At 37.9% G+C, this 21,492-nt stretch overlaps 1 protein-coding gene across 3 annotated transcripts; it reads right to left on the bottom strand.

The window, feature by feature from the left end:
* Positions 1–6,353: 6,353 nt before the first annotated feature.
* On the bottom strand, positions 6,354–21,249 carry brd1b (bromodomain containing 1b). 3 transcript variants are annotated; one of them, XM_079858519.1, is made up of 13 exons: positions 20,892–21,249; positions 17,031–18,395; positions 16,241–16,397; positions 16,026–16,157; positions 15,741–15,869; positions 14,963–15,275; positions 14,595–14,855; positions 12,867–13,343; positions 12,656–12,785; positions 11,914–12,044; positions 9,564–9,673; positions 9,064–9,218; positions 6,354–7,254 (listed from the first exon to the last, which is right to left on the bottom strand). In XM_079858519.1, the coding sequence occupies exons 2-13, from the start codon at positions 18,374–18,376 to the stop codon at positions 7,086–7,088; spliced, it is 3,510 nt and encodes a 1,169-aa protein (XP_079714645.1). In that variant the 5' UTR covers positions 18,377–18,395; positions 20,892–21,249; the 3' UTR covers positions 6,354–7,085. The 3 variants fall into 3 exon arrangements, with proteins under 3 accessions (XP_079714645.1, XP_079714647.1, XP_079714646.1); XM_079858521.1 differs by lacking the exon at positions 20,892–21,249 and adding an exon at positions 19,303–19,335; XM_079858520.1 differs by lacking the exon at positions 9,564–9,673.
* Positions 21,250–21,492: the final 243 nt, after the last annotated feature.

Below are 21,492 nucleotides of genomic sequence, written 5' to 3'. Positions count from 1 at the left end.
AATCATAATGCTCAGTATCAGATGCAGCATTTAAATATACAACGCAATACAAAGTACAAAGGAGTTTGCACTGTAAATAATATTAGATATTAACATGTAATTTTACTGTAAAATATTCCTGTAATATGCTCACTGCTAACGTATGCAATACATAGAGTTAAGCCAATCGTATTCATAAACAAAAGAAAATATGGGTCCAACTTTCACTATTAACTTGCTTATTAGCATACATATTACTGGGATATTGGCTGTTTATTACTACTTATAAAGTATTAAGCATGACCATATTCTTCATCCCTTAATCCTACTCAATTCAACTTAACAACTAACTTACTAACTATTAATAAGCAGTAATTAGGAGTTTATTGTGGCAAAAGTCATAGTTAATAGTTTGTTAATAGTGAGAATTGAACCCTAATCTAAAGTGTGACGAAAATATTTGCCTCCATTCCAGTATGCAATGCACACTTTACAATTCAATCAACAACCAACGAATAAAATCGAGTCCAACCATACATTTTTTCTTGTTCGGTTTCACTTGGAAAACGTAGTGGTAGGGAAGTTAGTCGCAACTTCCATTTCATGCTTAATTTAAGAATTAAAAAGTATGAAATACCTTATATTTAATTTATATTTATAACTAGAAAGTAAAGTTTGTTGGGACAAAATTTTATGTCGGCTTGACAAAGCCTTGTCTGAAAGTTTTATAAGCTTCCTAGCATATGATGCTGCTAGCAAGTTTTAACAAGCATGTGTCTAGCATTGTTTTGCATTTTGCTAGCATGTTTAGTACATTGCTAGCATGGATTAGCATGTTGCAAGCATTTTAGCATGTTCTAGCATGAATTAGCATCTTTCTAACATGTCTTACCATATTGCTAGCATGTTTTAACACTTTGCTAACATAGCACATTGCTGGTATGTTTTTTCATGTTTATTTTATTTAAATGTTATTTGATTTCATATTTAATTCAAAATTGTACTCATTTTATTAAGTAATATTGGTAATGTTTTATTTTTTATGACAATACAAATAACTGGCCAGTTGTCAAGAAAAGGACATATTTGGCCTTTCATTGGGTTATTATGGAGCTTATCGGCAGTAGTATAAAGGACAATTAAATAGTTCAAGTTGTTTGTTATATTAACATTAAATCATTTACATAATTTTTTTATCAATTAAACAGAAAACACAGTTGTTTGACATAGAATTTAAGACCAAACAATTACACGAGACTCCAAAACAAACCCCATAGAAAATCGATATGACGAGCGATTAAAAATGTGGCGCGTCAAACAGACACTTTAATTTGATGATGGGTTTGTGTATGAGTATATGGATCAGATAAATGCTGGATTGTGAATGTTCTCATTGTGTTTGTCAAGGGATGAATGGTGTAAAGATAGGATACTGTACATTTGACTGAGCTGTAATCAATAATATTGTCAAACTTATCTTGTTCTTCTCTAAATCAAGCCTCTGAAATCAATACTAACCTTGGTGAATGTCGTGGAAACAAACATCAATGCAAATCTGTTCAATGATACACAACAGGCGTCCGGCCTTGTTAATAGGACACTTCTGAACTCATGGATATTGATGTAATTTTGAAACGTCTGGAGGTACAAGAATATTGTCGTGCCACTGTTTTTATAATATTCACTGATGGTGAAAAGTTTTACGCAAAGGCAGAACATTTTTCAGAATTAAATAAATGCTCGCAATAAAACCAAAGATCATCCATCATAAAATGTAGATTTTTTTTCATAACCTACTTCTTGTTACATCTGATGTCAGCATTACCTCACCTTAAGAAGTAAAGATAAATCCATTAAAATATATTAACTTTCGCAAATAAATGAACTTTTGCATTAAATAAGCAGCTTTTGGGTTATTTTACTCAGATACATTTTAGGATAGTTATTAATGAACCTTGTGTAAATCCCTGAACTCATATACTATTCTTTTTTATCCATTTTGTTTATGCTTTTACATGCTTTTGGAGGTCTCCAAATTAGTTACAGATACCCAGTTTAGTGCTACTAAATAAATGATTGATTACTCTTTAGTGCAGTGGGGAGTTTGTTTCTTTATACATTCACTTACTTATATTTAAATATTAATTTAGATTTAATTATTCAGAACAGATAAACGCTAATCATGCATGGCTCTCCAGTGACTTTGCTGGTTTGAGGCGCACAGTGTTTCTTGTTGCTCTAAACTAAAGATTGAATCACATATGGAAGATTGGCTTGATTTTTAACTCTAGAGACCCTGAAGACACTGAAGTAGGCCTGTGTCCAGTTGTAAAAACCTAAAAGCTTAGTAGTTAAAGTAAAGGTCCCACAGCTAAAAGTAGGAGGTTTGTTACAACTGGCTGCTGCTGTTTGCATCTGGTTTTCCCATGAGATCACTCACATGAGACCAATAGCAAACCACAACACTCAGAATATCCAATCAATTCCCAGTGGACAAAATCAAGTCCCGTCTTACATTTTTCCTTGTTCAAGAAGCCGTTTCACTTGGATATACGTCACAATAGGGAAGAAAAGACTTCAGTTTCATGCTGACCATCTCAGACAAGCCATTATCATCAACATAAGCTCTTTCCATTATGTGAAAAGATCAAAACAATGTGAAATCGGACAATTTGACTTATATTTTAGACTCTCTACTTTCATTCCGCCAACGAAAATAGTTTCAAACAAAGCCACAGCAAAATGAACCATTTCCAAGTGTTGTCCTCAAAATGATAAGAGTGCACACATATAGGCTACCTTTTAAGGGGAGTAGCCTATTTTAACTTAAGTGCTGCAAGACATAGTCGTTTTCTCTGTCAGTCTTGTCAGACATTCTTTTTAGATTTGAAAAGTTGAAAACACATACTTTCCAAGAATTTCATCAGTTTATTGCTGTTGTTCTGACAGCCAACAACAGCACAACTTAACCATGCGCACATTTACATTTTTTAGTAATGTTCAAAAAGTGAATTAAGTTAATTCAGTTGCTCTTTTTACCCCGTTTTAACAATGGAGTCCTATGGAGACCAGAACAGGGCATCATACAAACGCAACTTAGAATCCATCAAGGTGAAAAAGGTGGATGAACAGAACAATAGCCTGTTGTCCTTTGGTGTTGACGGTAATATAGGCTAGTTATCGTCTTTGATGTGAACGGGCCTTAAAGGTGATGATACACGGGGCAACTTTTTGGGAAATGTTACCGTCAACGGGCCAGGTGAGACACAGGGCCCACCATGACCGATCTAAATTCAACAATGCAACATTGCACAGAAAGTTGCCCCGTGTATCATCACCATTACTGATTGGGTGTCAATGTTCAACACAACTATATCGTTCCTCTGTGTTGTTATCGTTTTACTTTGTTTACTTTGCTGTGTTGTTATCGCTATTGTTTTACTTTTTTTTTTTTTTTTTTTTATGGTTAAACGTGATATCAGCGTTTTAGAACTTCAGCAACCGAATTATATGGAATACATAATATATCACCTGGCTGAAGAAACACTTCGTCGTCTGTTTTCAAGCTCGGTGAAGCCCTCCCGCGATGAACATTTTTTTCTTTCTCTTTAATTGATCTTCCTGTTCCTTATAGGTTGGTAGGTTGAGTAAGCCATTGTTGACAGATGAGAAAACATCGTAAACATCTCGTACACTCCAAAGCTTTAGGTTCAGCTAACAAGCTTTCAACTTCCGCCTTTGCATTGGCTAAACAATCATGTCGCAAGTTCAGTCGTTACCAACAGAAAACGGCAAACGCTATGTTACGACCAGAGCCGTTGAAAAACATATTTTTCGGTTCTGGTTACGACCATTGTCAAATATTAAAAGAGGGGTTAGAGGCGCCCCCTCCCCCTATTAATATTTATATATTTTAAAGTGTTGTTATTAATGTAAAATACTAAATAAACTATGGTATTTAAATTTTTATTTTATTGACAATTTAGTTGATAATAGGCCTAGTTAACCGATGACAGACAAAGCAGAATCCCAGTAAAAGAGATTCATCTGAAAGGTAAAATTATTCTATGACTTATATATAGGCAAAATAATATTTACATATTTAATTGCTCATATTTTAATTGAAGATATTATAGCAACACTGTGTATGAATGCTAATTGAAAGATTTCAACAAGTTTTTATGAAAGCAAAGATGTCTGAAATGTACATCTATGGAAATACTGAATAATAACCACATTAATTACAATAATTATTAAATGTAACTTAATAGGCTATAACTTTTACTCCACAAATCTAAAAACATTAAGTGTCCACAAATCCCTCATTAACAAATAGGCACAAAAAACCCTTTCATATTCAACATAATACAATGTCATAGATCACTATTTTCCAGGGGCACAAAATTAGATCAGTTTATGGTTAGGAGAAAAAATTAAGGTGGAGGGGTCATTTAAGGTCATCTTACTCCAATCTACCTTATGTTTGTATAATTTACCATTGTATAATATTTAGAATATAATAAGCTGTACATTGATGTTAGACTCATTAAAATGGACTGGTTTATGATGGATCCAGTCCAGGCTGTTTAAATGGAGTTTCCCTGATATAGAGGCACTTATTTTGCAAACGGGTATGTTTGCAGATGATATGCCAAAGCACACTAGTAAAAAACACAAACAGGGATAAACAGAGGCAAAGAACGCGTGGGAAAAATGAAGAAGTGAGACGGAAAGAGAGATTGCACAGCATGCTTGTTGGTTGACAAGCCAGACACCTCTGGAACAGGTAGTGCTGATCCGGGAATAAAAGAGCTCTTTAATCTGCTTTACAACCGACAATGCTGACCTTGCAAGAAGATTATTAAAGTTTGGAAGAGATCTTTTACAATCACATTCTGTCAGAGCTTAACCGCTTTTGTTAGGTGGGGGTCTTGCCGGGCCATCCGGAGTACGACCACCATCAACGCTGTGTTCGGTTCAAGAGCTCCATCTAGTGATTTAGTGCTTAAATTGATGGAAAATTCAATGATGCATGGGAGAACCCAAGTCCATTTTAATAGCTTGAAAAATATACTTAACTTAGAAGTGTGCTTGACACTTTTTCTCACCGTATGACAAATGAGAATTTTAAATAAAATTGATACTTGATAACACACTTCTATACATTACAGCTTATAACTGGAGTGCCTCAGAAATACCCAGATATAAAACCAGAATAAATGCAATGAATTTTTTCATTAAAATACTTTTACTTGCATCAAATTGGCCTGGAACAGGAATATTGAAGGGGAGAAAAATACTAAAATGGATACCAGACATATTTCTGAAAATACATTTTACTTTGTTGCAGGTGAACTAAAGCCATACACATAATTTCACTTTAAATAAACAATAAGTGAAATAAAATATATAAAAACAATTTTTTCATATTTCAACATTTCTCATTTAGCTTAACTTTTAATGTACTAAAATAACACACACATATGGTCACTATGCTATATATATAAATATATATATATATATATATATATAGTGTGTGTGTGTGTAAATTCTCTAATGAAACTGAACAATATAACACAAACTCAACTTATTAATAAAATATTGTATACTAAAGTAACACCACTTTGTAGTTAAAAAAAATAATACAATACATTTTAAGTTCTTAAATTATTAAAGGTATTAAAAATAATGGTTTCATTTCAAAATGTACTATTATTTATACATTTGGGCCCCAAAACATAGTAGTCAAACAGAACTTTACAGTTGATGTTACCTTTAGTTATGTTAAGAAATCAACCATAAAAAAGACAAACGCAGCACAATTTGTCATTTTTTTTTGTTTATTTTCAGTGTACTTAAAAAATACTGGATCTCGCCAGCACTCACTATCATTGGCTATAATGTGATCCTCCCAGAGAAAAGAAACAAGAGTACCGGTCAATACAAGACATTCATAAAAAAAAAAAGGAAAAAAAAAAAAAAAAGTGTTTTAACCCAGAATGCTACCCAGAATCCATACTGGAGAGAGACACAGTTAAACAGTCACAACAGATGGTTATGATTAAAACACCCACACACAAAGCAAAAATAGGCAAACACAGCTTCCACCAAAATATGCCTACTCCAAATATAAAGTTTTGCATACTTTTCTTTGTCCTAATACAACACCTTTGTACAGGCACATCTTTATTCAGACCTATAATACAGTTCCCGAGAGCACAGTAAAATAAAAAGCAACAAATTGGGGGATTTTTTTTTTCTTTTCATACTACCTGCCTGAAACATTCACACAAACTAATATGAAAAAGGGAATAAACATTCCACAAAAAAAAAAACTGGGCAGCAAAATTTTTGGTTTTGCATGAGTGATGCACTTCTGGCGTTCATCGCTACTGTTGTTTCCTCTTCTCCGATTTTTTTTTTTTTTTTAACCACTCTAAAGTATTACATGTATATAATTTCTTAGCTTTATATAAATATTTACAAACATCACTTAGTTGTGTCCCATAAGAATATTTTTATATAAAAAAGTAGATAACATGTTAATGCCAAGGAGGAGAAGCTTGCATTGACATTACAATAACTTAACCGTTAAAAAAAAAAAAAAAAAAAGAAAAACAACAAAAGTTTGATACAGTAAGTGCGTCAGCCCCTTCCAAAAGTCTCTAGTATGGAAAAATCAAGGCTTTGCACGTGATGTAGCACCAGATGGGTTCGCACCTCAGCGCGGTTGAGAAATTACCTTGGAGTAGAAATCTTCCAGGAGGTCGTGTGCGGTACAAACCAAAAAAAAACAACAATAAATTAGTGTTGGATAATTTAGGATGACGTTATTTACAGCCAGAGTTAAACACAAGGTGTATCGTGGATGGTGATGGAAGTGTAAAGGAAAGTTGATGGCAGTGTGAGAGTTCACAGCAGTCTTGCAGCACATTACAGGAGAGTGAAGGCGCTCTCACATTCATAGGTTGAGAAACTCGCCGGCTCCTAACAGAATTGGGAGGGAGGGGCTTGGTAAACACGGCCATTCGGATACGGGAGCGTAGAGTCGGGTAAACGTGGGGCTGGATGAGACCCTCCAATATACCCCCCCCCCTGAACTGGGGTTAATCTCCAGCGCCTAAGTCCTGGACAAGGCTCAAGTGGTTCATGGCACGGTTGAAGGCGCTTTGCACAGCTTTACGGATGCCTGACGTTCTGCCCTCCAACATTTTGCTTTTGTCTAAGGTCTCGTCGATTCCAAATGGTACCATCTTGGATTTAGGAAGCCATTGCCTGATGGAGATTAAAGAGTACAGAGTTATTTTAAAAAGACAGCAGAAGCAGAACTTTTAAACGTAACACTGTGTCCCAACCAGTCCATTCTCTGTCCACACTGAAACTGATACCCAACACAATACTACAGAAACAGACGGTTGGATAAGAAAGGCGTTTTAAAACGTTTCAATGACGTATACTCCTAAATATGATGATTCCTTGTGATAAAACCCCCATACTAAAACAAAGGTAATTGTATATTTTCATGTATTAAGACCCTTTTAAAGGTACAATATGTAAGATTTTTTTAATAAAATAATCAAAAACTACTTACATTACATTATCCCAAAAGTTTATAAATCCAGAGAAATTCCAGTTTTAAATAATGGCTCGTCCCTTGTCATTGTCGCATATTAATAACGTTATATCCGCGCTGTCCTAGTTTTCTGTTTGTAGACATAATATAGAATCTATGTATATCTATGATACAATATCTCGCACGCCACTGTTGTGTCGTTCAGTCATCATGGTTCACGAATATTGATCGGCGAGTACAGAAATTCCCAAAAAACGTAAACGTAGATCAACTGAGGCAAGCAGGCTTTGGGACAAATGGAGAAATAAAACAAGGATCGATATCGGCGTGGCGTTTTCAAGATGGAGAGAGCTTCGCGACAAACTTGGGACTTGATCTGTCGACAGAGACTCTGCTCTCGCATGTGTTTTAGTAGACAGGTAAGCCATTATTATTTATTGTACACATACAGTTATATTGCACTTTGTTTGAACTTCAGTAACTTCAGTAGTTTGTTTGAACTGGTAACGATTGTTTTAAACGTGTAAAACTGCGCAGCATTAACCCACCAAATCATTTGACAAATTGTCACATATTAGTAACAGGCTAATATGGCATTACATTTCACGTTCCTTGCAGCCAATTCATTACAATGGCATAAAATAGTGTGATCAAACGTACAGGTAATATAAAAACTAATTTGTTAGCTGATATATAATTTATATGATTCGTGAATTCCATACATCTCTGGATGGTGAAAACGACATCTCCCATCGTTCCACTCTCCTTCATAACGTCATCAAGCTTGGTCTTTGTTATTGTTTTGAAAATGCGACCTCTGGCGGCGAAAAAATTACAGATTGTACCTTTAAAATGAAATGAAATAATTAATTTTTTATTTTTGTAAAATTGTTCATTTTTAAATGTATAATTATTTAAAAATATCATTATTAGCCCCTTTCACACATACAGTCTTACTGGTAAATTACCAGTAACAGATCATGTGTGAACAGGACCTATTTAAATATACTGGTAAAATTGGTTCCGGCAATTTACCAGTAAGGGAAGTTGTAACATTACCAGTAAATTACCGGTATATGCGCTGTGTGAACGTGGAATGAAGATTACCAGTATTTTGAATGGTCTATTACTGGTAAAAAGCTAGAACGCTGTTGCTTGTATGAACAGCACATTTTTGAATTTACCGTTCTGGCAATTTTACGGTAATTTACCGGGATTGCTGTGTGAAAGGGGCTATTGTCACATAAAAAGCAAATTGTAATACATTTTAATTTGAATATTATCCTAGTACTAGAGATACATAGACTAACATTAAATGGGGGGGGGGGGGGGGTGTATGTGTTAAAAATATGAGATATGTGTTAAAAATGTAGATACTATGTTAAGTTTCACTGCCCTAAAGATACATTTAATAAACTCCCATCCTGCCAGCTTAAAAACCTCTGGTGTTAGACACATTGTTAACACATTTCGCTTTATTTGAACGCTTCTCTCAAAGAAAGACTTCTCACCAGTTGCGTCTGCTGTCGAAGAAGCGGACGAGGAAGAGTTTCTCCTTGGACCTGTACTGCATCAGCTCTCCGACCCTGAGCACGTCCCGTGGAGGGATGGGAATGTACTCGTCGTTGAGATGGCAACCCGCCCGAGGCATCTGAGGATCTATGATCTACAGGTGGGCAGAGAGGCCATCAAAAACAGTAATCTTTGAACGTGCATCTCGAAAGTCCTGGTAACCTGGAAACTGGAGTGTGCCTGTGACCGCTAATGTATAAACTGTTGGAAATGGATATGGTTGCCACCAAACACAGGAACGCACACACACACATGTACACGCTCACTCACATACACCAAAAAAAAAAAAAAAAAAAGTACGCACATGCATATCCTGGTTGTATCACCTGGTAATAATGTTATGGTTGACTGTTGGCCACTGAGGAGGCAGATGCATGAAATAATGAAGAGGAAGAGAAGGAGAACCAGTCTCTGACGGCATGCACACATGCACACTCACCAAGGCAGGATAGGAAGGATATCCACTAAGTTTGGCCCAAACTAGTTTAAGGGGCTCCAGATTTAGTGGTGTAGTGTTAGCAGGCATCCAAATATTGCTGCTGTCAATCTCTATGAAAGTAGGAATAATGGAAAGTTATGAGGGGTTCACCTTAAAAAAATGGCGCAGAACACCTCAAGAGCCACGGCAGTATTTAGCCAATCAGCAGCAGTGGATCATTTCTTTAACGGAAGCATGCCGAGCCAATAACCAGACACCATTATGCTTCTAATGCCACTTCCAAAAACAAATTGATTTGTATATTTTTAATTCAAAACAGAATTTGAAAAAAAAAAGTGCTAAAAATGGTTTTGGTGTGGTCTGGAAAGGTCAAACATGTCACGTGACTAATGAGCCAACTCAGACTCTGACATGCTTGCGGGTCAGAATGCAGAAGTAAGCCTTCTATTTCTGAGAAAGCACGTGGCAGGCCAAAAGTTTTCACTCAGCATATCGATGGTAAGCAGTCAAGAAATACTGTTTGGGGTGAAATTATCTTTAAAGGGTTGGTTCATCAAAAAATACAAATTCCGTCATCCTTTACACACCCTAAGTAGTTCAAAAAGCCCCCACATACTTTGCTTGAACACAAAAAGACAAGTTTTTTTTCTTTCTGCTTTTTTCTATGCAAGAACAGGGACTTTCAAGCTACAAAAACGGGATAAAAGCCGTCCACATGACCTCTTAAATCATATAATATATTTGCATAAAGAACATGCCGACTTTTAAGTTTCCATTTACTTAAAATCTTCCCCTCTGCCAAAGCAGTCAAGTCTCATTTGCTTTGTATATATATATAATTATGTGAAACAAAACAAGATAATTGGCCAAATCTGAATATGCAGATATGCAAACAGTGTTTCAGAGCTACTATTTTAAATGAATAGCTACATGAATAAATTTCAGTGTTAAGGTTGGTTCACACCAAGAACTACTACTAGGTTTTAATAAACATTTTAATCAGGGATGTCACAATATACCGGTATTTACGTTAACTGTGATATATATATATATATATATATTAGGGCTGTCAAACGATTAATCGCGATTAATCGCATCCAAAATAAAAGTTTGTGTTTACATAATATATGTCTGTGTACGGAGTATAATTATTTTCTATATATAAATACACACACATGCATATATATATTTAAGAAAATGTGTTATTTATATATAAAATATTTATATATAATATAAATTATATATAATATAAATATAAATACACAGTATATACATGCAAATATTTCTTAAATATATACATGCATGTGTGTGTATTTATATATAGAAAATTATACACCGTACACACACATATATTATGTACAAACAAACTTTTATTTTGGATGCGATTAATCGCGATTAATCGTTTGACAGCCCTAATATATATATATATATATATATATATATATATATATATATATATATATATATATATATATATATATATATATATATTAAATACTGATATCGTGTTAATGCTACACATATGATCTCGTAAATAAAACAGTGCGAGTAACTCTCTGGTAACACAAAATAAACAAGTTAAAGATGAATCTGACCTTACTTTTCAAAATTAGAAATATATAGAATACATATATTGTGATAGTGATATTATCAATTCATGATTCTTCACCACTGTAATCGTGTAGAGAGAATCGGAATTCATGACAGCCCTAGTTCTAATTCTAAGAGAATAGTGAATTTAGAAACCACCCGACTTTAAAGAGCTTGAAAATTTAAAGCGGCAAACGACAAAACTGCAGAGTGAGCTTAAAATGAATTAAAATTGTGTGAAAAAGTTAGTGTGTTGGTGTGAATGCTAATATAATCATCATAAAATCGTGAGCTTGTGATCACTATACAGTTTCACTGTATGGAAAAGAAAGAAGCAAATAATCAACATTTCACGTGTTTTAGAGAGAAAAGAATGATTTGGAAAGACATGAGGGTGAGTAAATGATGACAGGATTTTCGTTTTCAGATGAGCCGTCCCATCAAGCGCCATGTTAAAGAGCAAAAGTAAGCAGCAACTACCCAGAGGGACAGGATAAGCCGTGATGATTATTAAAACATGAGGGTTTCAACATGCAGACACTACGGCAGTAGGCAGAGGTCTTTATTGTGTTAGACAAAGCCATGAAGAGCAGGTCAGTGGCAAAAGCAAGCAAGAGGAAGAACAGCGAGCTTCCCCAGAGCTGACGGGACACCAATGCAGCTGCCAGAACTGGGTCTGACCCATTTCTCAGAACTGAAGGATGGGGCTGGTGTACAATCCCACATACCCATTCATGCCTGCAAAAAGCTGGATGCTCACCTGCTGCCAGCTTGTTGGCTTTGGAAATGTTCCCTGGTTCCACGCAATTGACCAGCTCTTTTTTATCATCCGTCGTATTTCGTCTTGTCATCGCCAGCTTCCCTTTCCCGCTCTTTGTGTGACTGACATCGCTAACAGAGATGGGGAAAAAAGGCGTTCAAAGAGGATCTATTATACTTTTAACATTTTTAATGTGTAATGTTGCTGTTTGAGCACGAAATAGGTCTGCAAAGTTACAAATCACATAGTCACTCCAAAGGGAGTTGTTTCTGAACTTCCTGAAACGCCTTGATTGTAGTCTTGAATTTTCTTCTGGGAATGAACATGTCACAAAAAATCTTATTTAAATAATTCCCACCCAAGGATTATGAAAAAAAAAAAAAGGGCTGAGGCCTGGTTGAGTTGCATTAGTACTGCATAGAAACTCGTGGTTATGGTAAGCGTTGTGACATTTCCCAAACACGCTTAAAGAGGTTTACCAATCACAACACACTGCTCCTGCCGACCAATAGGAACCCATTGCACTTTTCGAAAAAAGGGGGCTTCATAAAGACCAGAACGTTACTGAAAGACTGAGAAGAGAGGTGCTGCAGTAATGTAAAATGTGAAAAAGAATGAAAACCGAAAACAAAAACTAAATCAAGACTTTGTAAAAGGGCATAATATGGCCTTTCTTATTTATTACGACATTGTATAGTAAGCATTTAAAAATTGTATTTCATGTACTCGTTTTTACTCCCACCTTGTGTTTTCCTGTATGCTCCCGCTTCCGCTGGAAGAGATGCTGGACTCTGAAGCACAGCGGCGGCGAGGCTCTGGCGTTCGATTCACAGGAAGCCCTTTCTTTGGCTCCGAAAACCCATTAGACAAGCCTGCAGATACAAAACATTGTCTAAAACACATCCAGGCAAATGGTACAGTGTTTCTCGAGATTAAAAGTGTAAGCTGTTTACCAGTATCCAAGCGTTTGATCGGACACTCTTCCTCGTTGTCATCCTGACTGTCTCCACTCGCACTGCGTGTCCGTTTTCTGCGCTGGAGAAGGGTTTCGAGCCGAGGGATGACCACTGACAGGAACGTCTTAGTGCCCAGCTGAGGGCAGTCAATTGAGGATTCACTTGTGTTCGACGGCTTCTGTGGACTCTTTGACTTTCGGAACAGCACAGCCGTTCGCCGGTTGACCATATTTGCTGGTTCAGTTAGAGTGGAGGTAGCGACCATAACGTTATTTTCAGAGGGCAGAATGTCAGGGGAGAGACCGTTAAGAAGTGAGGTAGAGAACGTCTCCCTGTCAAATTTGACCTTTTTCGGGCACTTTTCAGGGCTGGGCTCCATGGGTTTCAGTGTCGGAGGTTCACAGGGACTGTCTGAGTTTTTCAGGAGTGGCACAGAGTCTGAAGGCTCAAGTTTTGGAGGTAATGACTTGTCACCTGTAATGATAGATCAAATATTTAGTACAAACCCATTCTGAAGAGTAACATAGTTCTTAAAGGAGACTAAAATGGCTTTTAACCAGCTATTAAGGAAGATAATTAAAATCATATGCCTTCAAAGTAACTTTTTACCAAAACATTCTTATTAAAAAAAGTTCTAATTATTATGGTATTATTATATAACATGTAAATTAAAAGACAATAAACAATTTTTCTTTCCTTTTTTTAACACCATACCAGCTTCTACGACTATTCAAGGCGAGAGCCAGGTTTAGTTATTCAAAAATAAAAATAAAGGTGTTTAAGATTAATTTTTTTCTAAAAATCTTAAGTTGGGTTTACTTGGTTAAAACCTTTTCAAAAGTATCATCAGATTAAACATTTCTCAAAGGGGTAGAAGTAGTATTACAGTCCAGCAAAATATGTTTAATGGACAGTGGAATCTGACAAGATTACACTTTGGTAAATTATCTTCTAATAGTAAAAATTTGTGTAAGTCTCGAGGGTCCTATCCAACATCGTTTGTAAATGACTTGATCCCAGCGTTTATTAAAAAAGAGAATATGTTTTGTCCCAACAACAAGATTTATTTCATGTAACTTCTTGTTTAGGCACTTTTTGCAGGTTATTTAAAAAATCCTGTTGTGAAGAAATCTCAATGAACTTCAATCCCACTAATAAAGCATTTTCCTCTGCAGTGAAAACTGAACTTTGGTCAGGGATGCGTATAACCTGAACCTGTTCATTTGTTGCAAAAGCTGCTGCCACTTGATTTCCAGATCTAGATCCATCTGTGTATATTGGGGTATGTTGTGTGAACATTGCTCTTATGTCCAAAAATTGCTGGAGATAATCAATCGGATGAGTTTTTGATTTCTTGCTAAATCCAGATAGATTTGGGACTTTTTGAGATCTCATGGCAGAATGCTACAAAAATGTGCCTGTTCCAAAATATTTAAATCCACTTTCAGATTCTCCAGATGGATTTTAATGCGTAGACCAAATGGAAGGATGTAACTTGGTTTTCTTTCATATATTATTGAATGCTGACTAGGCTGGATTTTAAATGCATAAATTAAACACACACACACATATACATATATATCTAAAATGTATATATAGTGTTAAAAAAATAACGATAATGTGTAAAAAAAACAAACATTTGGACCGCACAGTATATATTGGTTAAATTATGTGAAGTAGTTTTACTACATAAAAAAAAAATGACGTGATTCAATAGGAGTGCACCTTCTTCCTCAGTAGCTTGTGGTACAAAAAGAGGCGCCTTTTCCTCTTCCTTGGGATTATTCTGCTCCAATGAAGGGGGCTCCTTTTTGGGACCCATTTCCATTCGCACATCACTGATGGTCTTTTTGAGCAACTTGAGCCGTTTGCTCCTGGAAGGACATGACTTCATGGCACTGGTTAAATCCAGCATTTCCAACAGCTTTTTCAACTGTTCCTCCTTAGACATGTGTGCGCGATTGCCTGGATTTAACAGTCGGTCAACTGGTACAAAAACAGAATAAAATCTATAATGGTTCACCAATAACACAAACTCTGTAACTTGCAATTTTAAGTAGTCTAATATAGAAATGTAACAGGTAGGGAATTACCATCATCCCAGGTAAATGATGGAGGTGTCTCTATCTTAGGAGGCTCAGCGAGGTGCATTCCACTGGCGAAGTCAAAACCTATCCGATCTGTGTCCCGCCGTGTCTTCCTGAGGATCGCTCCACCGTGATCTCGCAAACGCACAGCAGCGCGGTAGAAAAAGGTGTCCTTGGCGTTGTACTTCATGCAGTTGTTGATAATGAGGTTGAAGTCATCCTCAAACTCATCTAGGCTCTTATATCCATGGTCCTCAATGCGTTGTCTCATTGTAGAGAAGTCCATGGGGTGTTTGATGTGGTCTAGATAATCAGGAACCTGAACACAAGAGGGAAATCAAACATAGAACAAACCTACTAGCTTTATGTACACTCAAAGAAACTGGAGACACCTGCTCATTCAAAATGTTCCCAGATTTTAGAATGACAGTAAAACCATCAAAACTAATATAGCACAAATTAAGAAAAAATCTATCATAAGGGTTTTTATACTTTGATGCAAAAGAGCCCGAAATATTATGACGACAAATATTTTAAAATACTGCTTCAAAGCCTGAAATATTGTTCTGTGTTTTTATGGTGCAAGGAAGAAAAGTCAAACCCTACATAACATTTTGTTTTTCATAAAACAATATGCACTATACATTTAATTTCCAAAAACTATAAAGCAAAATTAAACTTGTCTGTTTTATGCAATTTTCTCACACCAGGAATCTTATAAGAACAATTTAGAGTTTGAGAAGGTCAAAATGACCCATAGCCCACAGGAATGAGACAGCCTTACCTCTTTGACATTGACAGGCTGGGAAAAGATTTTAGCTTGGTCTCTCTCCTGCAGCTGATCCAGCACTGCTCGCAGCAGGACAGGAAACGGAGTGAGTTGCATCTCCAAAACCGATTGCTGCAACTTCATCTGTAGAAAACAGACCAAAACATGGTGAAAATTACATTAACTTTGTCAAGAACATCAGGAATCTCAAAAGTACCAGCACTTTGATATTATAAATTATAAAGAAATATGTCTTTCTCTTCCACCTGGCATCACAAGAACTGAGAATGATAATTGTACCTCCTCTCTCTTTAGCTTCTCTCTCTTGCGGATGAGCTCTAGCAGTAAGCGAGCGCGCTCCAGGTCATGCCGTAAACGGTGCCAGTCCTTTAACTGCTCCGTCAGAGCTTGACGGTCCTCGTCTTTTGATGCCTGTCATTCAAAACAAATCCTCTTTCATAATTCATATGCATATGACCTGGGCTGTCAATCACTCCTGTCCGAGAGAGTCTTACCTGTTCTGGTTCTTTTTGAGGCTGTATGGCAGTCTGTAGGCGCCTTATTAGCGGGACGCCATTCCTCGACTGCCTCTTGAGCATCCAGTAACTGAGAACCCGTTCCACAAACACTTTCTTCTTCTGGACAGAAACTTGATTGAGGATTGTGTTGAAACTATAAGGAAGGAGATCCACAAGTCAAACAAAAGGGAATCACACAGAATCAAAAGTAGGGCTGCACGATATATTGACATAAAATCAGTTTCGCAATATGACTGCATCCACACTGCGATTAAATTATATACGCCACTGGCTCCAGAGTGGCACTGCTCATCCACACACATGCAAAGTTTAACTCTGATAGAGGCAGCGCATTCCTCCATTTAAAAGCTCAATGAATGGTTTAGCATTTGTAAATGCTGAAATTAAGATTAAATAAGAAATATTAGTATCTTATTTTTGCAGTTTTAACATATTATAACATATTTCTTATTTTGTTTAAGATGTTATTTAATAATCACAATAATAAAAAAAAAAAAAAAAAATCACACATTTTTATTTTATACCAAATTGTCTTTTCCAGCTTTTTAAATTATTTTTATTTTTGCACTCCCTGACAAAATCACCCCACTCATTCTAGAATCAACTGGTGAACGTTACTGTATTTCTTCATATCGTAATATATTTTGCAGAAAAAGTCACATCACAATATCAGATTTTACAATATCGTGCAGCCCTATTCATAACCATTCAAAACAAAGATTCAGCGAATCTTTCCAGAAAAACATTTCGTCAAATGCACACCTACCTTTTAGGCGTAATGCTAGGCCCAGAAACCGTCGGAACCACTGCAACTGCCTCTGATTCCGGCTTTTTGTTCTTCTTCTTATGGCATCCTTTCGCTCTCTCCCTGTGAGCGGCCTTCTGACATAAACCGTTCTTGGGTTTGGAGTCCTCGTATATAGTAAGAGGTCTCCTCACGCAACCGTTTGGGGTATGAGAGCAGCAGTACACCGTTTTCTTCACAGAGAACGTAGTGGCTCCTGATTCAGTGACCTCTTTGATGGGCTCCATCTTCATGTAGAGACCGGCTTTCTGAGCGCAGCTCACGTGGAAAGCAGTGTAACAGTTGGCTTTGCTGCACTGAATGCAGGCACCCACTCCTTTCTTCTTACACAGGTAACAGGTGAGTTTCCAGCGAGCTGGAGGAATGTTTGCCACGCCATCAATTGGTTCGATGAAAACCGTATTGGTGAAACCGACTTCCGGGACCCAAATGGCACAGACCACGTGCCCCCATCGATCGTCGTCTGTTCTCTTAAGCGCGCCACCTTTATTGGGACAGAATATGCACTCTGCGAGCTGGGAAGGAGAATTTAAGCAGTGGCGGCAAAGCCAGCGGCCCTCTGGGATATGGGGGACACCGTAACACTCCTGATGCACTGCGAGATTGCACATGTCGCAGAATAGAATTGCATTACTGTTCTGGCACTCACCGTCCATGCAAATGCAGCAAACGGCGTCCTCGTCGATAAGTGGCTGCGGATCTCCTTGGCCCTGGCTCTCGAAGAAAGACTCCTTCTCGAAACGGTCCATGAGGAACTCAAAGAGGTTCTGAGAGACCTGGCTGTAGCCGTCGCTCTTCCTCTTCTCGTTGATCAGCTCAAGCCAGGCGTAGTCTTCCTCGTCCATGTCGTATTCCACCTCTTCGTCGAGCTCGTCTAGCGTCTTTTCCACGTAGGTGAAGTATGCAGACGGCCTTCGCGGCACCGCCGGGAGGTTGTACTCAACCATTCGGATCTTTGGCTCCGGGAGCCTGCCCTGAGCTGGCGGACCCTGCACAGTCGTCAAAGCGACGCCCTTCTTCTGCTGGTTGTTTTTGAGCCGCACAGAGCGCACAAGGACCTGTTGTGGCTTCTCTGTGTTCTCCTTGTTGCTGGTGCATTCGCTGATCTCCTGAGCTAAAGGGTCATCGCTGTCGATGACATCCAGTTTGTCGTAAATGCTGAGCCGATGAACGCGGCCGTCGATCTCGAGCTCGACCATGCGCTGAGCCTCTGCGTATGTCAAGGTCTCGCGGTTGCGTGAGGGTTTGATGGGCGAGGGAGGCCTCTGCGGGGTGGCGACACGATTATGTCGAACCTTCTTCCTCATTTTGAATGCCTCAGAGGAACTGAAGTACAAGAAAAGCACACATCAACTTTTAACTGTTTCAAGCCACAATTTGTATCCTCCACAGATTATATTTCATTTTGAATAAAAAAATGTGCCCATCAATCTCCAATTCTAGATTGAATTACAAACATGCATGCTATAAAACCAATCCAACACTGCGACTACACAGTAAAGGCCTGTTCACACCAAGAACAATAACTACAAAGATAATAACTATTTTAGCATCCAGAAAAATTGACAATCAGCTGGAAAAATATTGTTCTGAAAGTAATTGCGACAATATCACTCCTCTGAGTAGTTATTGTTAAGGCCTGTTCACACTAAGAGCGCTAAATTAACTTTAAAGTCCACACTTCAACTATAATGATAATAACAGAGGGATGGTATCATTGGCATCACTTTCAGAACAATTTTTTTTCAGCTGATGATGAATATCAACAGTATTTACAGCCAATCAGAATCCACCGACTTCAAGGAGCTTGAGCAATTAAAACCAGCAGACCGCGTATAATAAAACATTATCTTGCGTACGTTTTTTACAAAAAGAGTACATACTTTTAGGGTGTAGTATAAGTAGGCGAATTGAGATGCAGCACAAGTCCTGAAAAGTGAAGTCAAAACGTTTCGATCGCCCCCAAGTGGTTAGTGAGAAACTAAATCAAATTACTTTTTTAAAATAAGTTTATTTTTAGTTAGTTATTTGATGCTATAATAACGGGAGTGTGACGTTCATGATTGACAGCTGAGATTGACAGCTTTTCTGAGCGAAGTAGTCACTGAGTCACCAACAGACTTTTTGGGGGATTTTCGGGAGGAGATTGGAGCTATAACTGTAATTTCTACATTTCCATAACTGTTTATTTCACAACAACATAATGAGTTGTTCTGCAGCAAACTGTACTAACCGATTCTGCGGGAGTGTGGGTGGGCCTTGATATTGCGGCTCCACTTCAAGTGCACTAACAAGATGTCAGTGCCATTGGGACACTGGTGGCTTCGCTTTTCTACAACGGAAGAGAGTAAAGATGCGTTGTTCATCTTTTTTGTACAGTCTATGTTATAGACGTGTTGTCGATTTCTCTATTCTCATTATGAATATTAAAACTTAAGTCACATGCTTGGCGTGAACAGGCCTTAATGCTGCCTTCACGTGCTATCGGGTATTATCATAAATACGAGTTTCCTAGTGGGAAATTGGACATGAAAACCCTCTCAAGTCATATTACTACTGGGAAACCAAGTTCCCGAGTTGGGCTGCCATAAACTTTAAACATGGCAGAGGGGAGAATGATTGCTGCAATAGCTAACGTTAAAAGTTGAAGTAGCCTAGTGCATATTTACATATACAAATTACCATTTGAAGCATATTGTCTGTTTTATGCACAGCAAAAATTGCATGTATTCGACTGAAAGTCCAGAATCGTCAGCAAGCTGACTATCTAGATAGCGCAGCGAATGTTTATATTGTTGTCAATGAATTCGATGCTACATTTTATACAAAATAAGCAAGAGTAAACCTGGTGACATCAGTGATATGCATTATTTCCGACAACAAAGCACTTGAGGTGCGTTCACGCCATGTTGTACGTTAATGACGAGATTTAAACTTGTAAAAAACGTCCACGTCCTCGTAATTACAGTTTGTAATGGGAATTTTCTGAGAGCGCCTAAATGTTACATGTACCACGTGACTGATGTGCCACGTGACTGATGTACAACCTGACCGTTACAAATTATTGATGTATTGATAGTATTGCCGTAGAAACAGTCCGAGGACGTGAACATTTCCGAATAGAATGTCACGTGTTGTCATCTTGAGACTAAAGAACGCAGCATTGAACGACGAGCCCAAAAGACTTCAGAAGTGGGAAGTAGGAAATTTCCGATAGCAGGTGAAGGCAGCATTACTGTAGGTATATATCCTATCCGGTATCCATGGCAACTTAAACCCAAGTTTGAAACCGTTGGCATAGAAACACAAAACGCTTACGTTTGTGTTGTCAATATGTGCATTTCGCCATCTGACATTGTAACTAATACATGTAAAAACGATATTAATGATACAGCAGCATTTAACGTAACTGCCAATTTGAGACTTAATTAACTATTTTATTCAAATCCATACCTGACTTTTAAGCACTGCAATTTGATACGTTAACCCGTTTAATTAAGGCATTGGCGTGTAACAACAGATAACAGCCTCGATTTGCATCCAGGCTTTTGTTAGTTTGAAGGGGGCAGGGCAGAACAAGGCCAAACACACTGGACTGGAAAGGAAACACACTCGAACTGAGCAGCAAGGACACACACGGTATCCGGCGGCCTGCTGGCGGTTGTGCTAGTGAGCTAATGCTGTTTGGAGAGAGCCACCGACATTACTGCAAACATGGCGTCAAACAAAACAAAACAGGCGCTGTAAAATATGAATACACACGCATGTTTCAGGCAGCAAATATATAAATAACCCCAAAGGGACCTTGTGGTTTGTTCTTACCTTCGCCGTCGACGTTAAAGGAAGCTTTAAAGGCAGTACGGCCGAGCTAAAAGCAGCAGCGGTGTGGCCTACTGAGCAGCAGTAGGTGTAATCCGTGCACGAGCCGCGCTACCGTCCACCAGCCGCTTCTCCGTTGTATTCCGATGGTAATATGAGGTATCCGTAACGGTCTGCCGGATCCAAATATTAGCATTTAAAAGCCGGAGTTACATGCTTAAGATAACAGCAGCTCGACCATGCTAACGCGCCTGTTTTCGGTCGTTATTGGGCTGGCCGTATGGACACTATGCTAGCAGGCTAGCTCGCCTCTCTTCCCCCCACAACAATGCGGCTGCAGCTCTCCATCGCCTTACGCACTGCGTCATCGCGCACGGCTCCGTACGCATAGCGTCATTACGTTCATTGTCAAAACAAGGAAGTGGACACTAGGCAGCGCCCCGCCGCTTGCCTTCTTTTAGATTAAATGCACAATAAATAGTGTGTTCTTCAAATTGTTCGTTTATTCATTTTAATTCACTTTAGACTGTACATTGCAAAAGAAATACCAAAATTAAATGCCCGTTTAGAGAATATACTCGCCTACTATAGCTGCCTTTTATGT

This window comes from Squalius cephalus (genome assembly GCF_949319135.1).
Source record: "Squalius cephalus genome assembly, chromosome: 23".
Taxonomy (NCBI): Eukaryota; Metazoa; Chordata; class Actinopteri; order Cypriniformes; family Leuciscidae; genus Squalius; species Squalius cephalus.
The sequence above is the reverse complement of the archived record's forward strand: the minus strand, read 5'-3'. Positions and strand labels throughout refer to the sequence as shown.